This window comes from Lactuca saligna, chromosome 8 (genome assembly GCF_052625555.1).
Source record: "Lactuca saligna cultivar CGN05327 chromosome 8, ASM5262555v1, whole genome shotgun sequence".
NCBI classification, from domain to species: domain Eukaryota; kingdom Viridiplantae; phylum Streptophyta; class Magnoliopsida; order Asterales; family Asteraceae; genus Lactuca; species Lactuca saligna.
This window is the reverse complement of record NC_136424.1, coordinates 160,016,769-160,023,324: the sequence shown is the minus strand read 5'-3', so window position 1 is coordinate 160,023,324 and position 6,556 is coordinate 160,016,769. Positions and strand designations below refer to the sequence as shown.

The following is a 6,556-nucleotide window of genomic DNA, read 5'->3' as shown; positions in this document are numbered from 1 at the left end:
TTGGATCGAAGCATCTTAATTTTCCTGCCCAATTGATTCTACACTTCATGCTTGAATTCTTTGAACTTTTCAAACATTTCTGACTTGTGCTTGATTAAATAAATATACCCATATCTATTATAATCATCAGTGAAAGTCACCTAGAAGCGGTTCCCATCCTTTGTGGTGGATCTAAAGGGCCCACATACATTGGTATGTATGAGATCCAATAAACCCTCACCCCTCTCACAAGTGCCAGTGAAGGATGACTTGGTCATCTTTCCAAGTAAACAAGATTCACATGTGTCATTTTCCCTAAGGTCGAATGACTCCAACACTCCATCCATTTGGAGTTGGGCTATGCGCTTCTTGGTGACATGTCCAGGACGACAATGCCACAAGGATGCTTTATCCATACTATTGGAAGAATCTATACACAACACATCATTTCCTAGGTTATCTACAACCATAACAGTTTCATAAATTCCATTACAAGGCATTGCTTCAAAATATAAAACACCATTTAGATAAGCATTAATCGAACCATTCTCATTATTAAATGAATATCTAAATCCTTGTCTAAATAAACCATGAAAAGAAATGATGTTTCTTGCCATATCTAGCGAGTAGCAACAATTATTTAAATCTAAATTCAATCCATTACTAAGCACTATAGAATACACTCCAATCTTGGTGACAGGCGACGATCTTCTGTTCCCCATGATTAGATTTATTCTTCCAAGCTCCACATCCCTATTTTTTTCTAGTCCCTGCAAATCAGAACAAATGTGGTAACCACACCCTGTATCAAGAACCCAAGAAATAGTATGAGATGAGTAATTAGATTTAATTGTGTATATACCTGCAAAAGATGGTTTGATCTTCCCATCCTTGATGGCTTGCAGATATTCTGGGCAGCTTCTCTTCCAATGCCTTATTTTGTGGCAATGATGGCACTCTGTCTCCTTTGGTTTAGAGTTGGGCTTAGCAGGATCAACCTTGGTCCCACTAGAAGAGGAACCATCTTGGGACTTTCCCTTGTGGTGGTTCTTTGATGGAGCCTTCCTCTTCTTTCCCCTTCCCTACCCAATAGCCAAAACAGGAGCAGCGGGTGGATTGGGAGATGGTGCAACAGACTTGTCCTTGACGTTGTTCTCAGCAGTCCTTAGGAGCCCTTGGAGTTTTCTTAGGGTGACCTCTTCCTTGTTCATGTGGTAGGTCATCCTAAATTGGTTGTAGCATGAGGGCAAGGAGTGAAGAACAATGTCGATAGCCAAATCTTCCCCAAAGTTGACATTCAACTTGCGAAGACGATCAACATACCTTTGCATCTTTTGTAAGTGCACGGTTAGAGACTCTCCATTTCCCATTTTTGCAGTGATCATATTCGTTATGATCTCATAGCGCTCTTGCCTCGCGCTTTGGTGATATCTCTCCATCAAGTCTAGATGCATCTCATAAGGATACATGTCCTCATAGTACTTTTGGAATTCGGAGTTCATTGTGGCTATCATGATGCAATGGACTTTCATTGCATCACGTTCATGTGTCTCAAAGACAACCATTTCTTCGGGAGTAGCAGTTTCTGAATTGATCTTCTCGAGCTTCTCATCGAGAACATACTCTGTGTCCTCGTAACGCGCGATCGTGCGAATGTATCTTATCCATTCGCTAAAGTTCGATCCATCGAAAGTGACTTTTTGACAAAGACTCATTAACGTGAATGAGTTGGAAGCAGTGTTGTTTGCGTTCGACATCTACAAATAGAAAGGACAAAGTTTGATTAGTATTGAATCCCTAATTAAACACTCAAAATGAAGAATTAGGGCTAGGACCCAACAACATTATTTACATATTAGAAAAGGAATGTCGTGATCCAACATGCAAACAATTTGGAGGTAAGTGAATGACGATTCACAAATTCTTCGCCATGAAAAAGATAACCTTAAGTTTTAAATGCATTAAGAATTCCTAGATTTTCTTGGAGATTCATTGAAATTTTCAATGGCATGTTTAAATCTCGATATTCCCCTCTTGTTTGTGACTGGGATACCGAGGATCACAAAGTGGGTGTGAATAACCATGTTAATCTATATGGTGTCTTCATTGTTACAATCACCTATTCGATGTGTCAGTAAACCACACACGCTCCATCGAACTATGATAAACAATGAATCACCCTTCGCCACCTTTGCTTAGAACCAATTAGTGTGCCGGTAAACCACACACGCTCCACTAACTTCTAAGCAAGGGTGCAAGGTGTAATTTCATGGGATTGCATCAATTCACTTTTTCCTAAAGTAACTAGGATTGGGAATTTGGAAAAACATGTAGTTACTTTATATTTTAACATTATACTTTTAATGAGAAGAGAGAGTTGCCCTATCCTACTCGTTCAACTAACGACCCTCCACCAGTCAAGCAAGTGGTGGGTGTGAGTGTACACCCTTTAAGCGCCATTTTATAGGTAGCACCCGTATACCCACCTTATAGATCGGCTTCGTGAATGAGGCCTACTAACGGTAAGACTAGCATTTTAATTATACTAATATATATTCATTAAGCTTTAATAATATAATAGTATAGGGTTGAATTTTAAACTTCTAAAACTCTAGGGGTTGAAATTTAAATTCTTCTAAATTAAACTTTTAATCACAAAATTTAAATCTCAAAACTTCGGGACAAATTTGAACTTTTCAAAACTAGAGGGATCAAATAACAAATAATTCAAATAATTAATTTCATAATTATCTATATTTGACCTAATCCAATTTTATTCATTAGATAATTACCAAATAATTTTAAATAGCCAATATTTATCATATAAATAACCAATATTCAAAAGATTTGAAATTATCTGTTGTTATGTCAAGGATAATCATAAAATTTAGTCAAAATTCGGATTTTAACATAGCAAAACGATTTAGGTATCAAATCCAAGACAAAACAGCAACAAAATCCCGAAATATCCTCTGCCTGACGCTCGGACTCACCGAGTAGGGCCAACTCACTGAGTCTAGACACAGACTCGCCGAGTTGGGTCGAACAGAGGCCAAGCAAAACGATTTTCAGCAAGCAAAACAGTTAAGCATCATATTCAATTGAAACCAATCAAGGCTCTGATACCACTGCTGGGTTTGAGCCATAAGAACTTTCCTATGTGCACATGCAAACCTTATTGCTTGGATCTAGGTTTCTCTAATTGAACATGCTTTGTATCCAAGACATTAAATCATAGATCTAGTGTAAACAAACAATTTATAACACATGAAAGCAGATCTAGAATAATACCTTGAGTTACTTGCTTGAAAACTTCTTTTCCTTGGAGCTTAGAGTCACAATTGTCACTCCTCTAATGGCTTACAAACACCTACTAGCAAGAAGATGATATGAGAGAGGGAGAGAGGTGAGAAATTGGCTCTAGGGTTTCCTCAAAGCATAGAGTGGTTGATTTCTCCTTCCCTAAGGGTCTATTTATACTATGAGCTCCTAGGGTTTTACCTTAAACCCTAATTGGATAACTTAGCCTCAAAGCAATCAAAATATCCTTCTAGATAGGGCCTTGGACGATTTCTAGGATATCCATATCCTTAAAATCGTCCCTTCCAATATCCATAAGGATTCATAGCCTAAAACACAACTATCACACATTTGACAGTTTATGCCCCTTAATTTATTTAATTAATCTCTTTAAGTCACCAAATTAATTCCTAATTAATTTATGACTTATATCAATCAAATAATATTATTATTCTTTTAATATATTATTCTTATAACACATTAATAATAATATTTCTCCTCTCTATATAAATCACCTTGTCAAGTTGCTATGGTGAAGGCAACCCAAAAGGATCATGCACAACCGGGTCAAATAATTACCAAATATAGTTACAGCCTTAGACACTAATCCAACAGCATCACACCATCTTCTGATCTCCCAGTACTATTACATATCATATGTTTGGAAGTGTACCGTGAACAATACAAACGGCGTAGTCTAGGGGCCACTGGAAAGTACCGTAACACCTTATGAGCCACTTTCTTACCCTTGGTGTTTTTATCAGTCCACCGACTCTCTTTACAAACGGGACAAACTTGCAATGACTTGTGTTCCTTCCAGAAGAGAAAACAATCGTTTTTGCACACATGAATTGACTCGTACCCCAAACCTAACTTCTTCAGTTTCTTTTTTGCTAAATAATATGAACGGGGAACCTTGTTGTCTGGTGGAAATGTCGAATGCAACAAATGAAGGAGTTGATCAAATGAACTATCAGTCCATTTGTTGTTGACCTTCATATGCATCAGCTTTGCTAAAAAATCAAGGAATGAAAACGTACAACAAGGATATAACTTGGTTTTGACTGCCTCTAACAACTCTTCAAAATCATCATCGACACCACTACCCCCTGAATTTGAGGTTCCTTCATCGAGGTTTATATCATTTTCTCTTGACTCCCACATAACAACGTCAATAACATCAGCCATCTCGTTGCTTGGCGATACGACATCTACAACTGGAGGGATTAAAGGTTCACCATGATATATCCATGTTTTGTATGATTGATTGAAACCATATATATGAACATGACGTCTCATTGCTTTCGGATTCATGAAGTAACGATTATCACATTTCTCACACGGACATCTGGTTTCACCTTTACAATCTAGGTGTAACATGGATCTCTCAACAAAAGTGTCGAGTCCTAGTTGGAACTCGGGAGATTGACGATGTGGATTAGTAGTCCAGCTTTTATCAATAGACATGATGCAACTGAAACATAATTTAGTGTTTAAGGTTTACTTTACGAGAAACAAAAATCAAGTAGAGTATTCATAAAGTTGATGATTCAAAAAGTATTCCAACATGGGAAACCTAATTAAAGCTAAAGTACGTTGCTATTAATAACCTAATTAAAGCTAAAGTTGTAATGACCAACATTAAGTCACCAAAATTATGTTGCTATTAAGTTGGTTTTATAATTGATTTAATTTGATTTTATAAAGGTAACTTAATTTGATTCTAAACGTAAATTAATTAGATTTTCTAATTAATTTAATATTTTCTTTTTTGTTATTAGTTTAATTTATTAAACTAATTTTATTTTATTTTAATATTAACATTAACTTGATTTTAAAACGACTTTAAGTTGATTTTACAATTAATTTATTATTTTTTTAATGTTCTTTTTAAATTAATTTAATTTTATTCTATAATTAAATTAAAATTACTAGAAGTATGTTGCTATTAATAACATAATTAAAGCTAAAGTTGTAATGACCAACATTAAGTCACTAAACGTATGTTGCTATTAAGTTGGTTTTATAATTCACTTAATTTGATTTTATAAAGGTAACTTAATTTGATTCTAAAGGTAAATTAATTTTATTTTTTAATTAATTTAATATTTTCTTTTTTGTTATTAGTTTAATTTTTTAAACTAATTTTATTTTATTTTAATATTAACATTAACTTGATTTTAAAACTACTTTAAGTTTATTTTACAATTAATTTATTATTTTTTTAATGTTTTTTTTTAATTAAGCCAAATGTATACATCCAATTTGCACATTCCAATTTCATCCGATTTCATACAATTAAGCCAAATGTATACATAAATTACAATTAAGCCAATTTCATCCAATTAAAGCCAAACATTAAATCACTAACAAAATTGAAACCATATACAATACATTACTAGAAGAAAGTTGCTACTAATAACCTAATTAAGCCAAATGTATACATCCAATTTGCGTATTCCAATTTCATCCAATTTCATACAATTAAGCCAAATATATACATCCAATTTCATACAACTTGAATATTCCAATTTCATCCAATTTGCATATTCCAATTTCATACAATTAAGCTAAATGTATACATCCAATTTGCATATTCCAATTTCATCCAATTTCATACAAATTTATACATCTAAATTTCATTTTAAGGCAATGTGGTATAAACATAAATTACAATCCAACAAATGTATATATTCATGCCAAATTTCATTTTTAAGCCAATGTAATCTAAACATAAATTACAAAACATACACAAAATACATAATAAAATTCCCACAAATCTGAAAAAACACACAATCCAACAAAATGCGTACAATCCAACAAAATAATCCAACAAAATGCACAACCACTTCATATCTCAAAATACAAACATCATCGCTCAACAAAATTGAAAATTACTCATAATTTATCATCTAAATTAACACCAAAACAGAAAAATCATAAAAAAGAGGAGGAATTCGACCTTGATTGGGGGCAATTTCGGAATGTAGCTCAAGGTCGCCGGTTTTGGGGGCTGTGGCGGTCTTGGGGGAAGGAGGGGCTAGCACCGGTCCCAACAAGCACTTCCTAGTCCACTACGTTGGAAAAAATAAGTGAGATTGAAGAAAGAAAAATGAGAGAAAGAAAGAATAGTGCAGAAAAGAAATGGCAGAAAGGTAAAGTGGAATGGGATATCTGCAATGAGCATTAGCGGCGACAGGCAATAGCAGCGACGGATGCGCAATAGCAGCGACACTAGGGCAATAGCAGCGACAAGTAGAGGGAAAAGTCAGCGCGT

The 6,556-nt window shown here is 34.6% G+C and overlaps 1 protein-coding gene across 1 annotated transcript; it reads right to left on the bottom strand.

Moving 5' to 3' along the window:
* Nucleotides 1–3,882: 3,882 nt before the first annotated feature.
* On the bottom strand, nt 3,883–4,746 carry LOC145010235 (uncharacterized). The gene has a single exon (XM_078968800.1). The coding sequence runs from the start codon at nt 4,744–4,746 to the stop codon at nt 3,883–3,885; it is 864 nt and encodes a 287-aa protein (XP_078824926.1).
* Nucleotides 4,747–6,556: the final 1,810 nt, after the last annotated feature.

Excerpts from the sequence above, each read along its gene's own strand:
- LOC145010235 (XM_078968800.1), bottom strand. The coding sequence starts at position 4,746 with ATGTCTATTGATAAAAGCTGGACTACTAATCCACATCGTCAATCTCCC.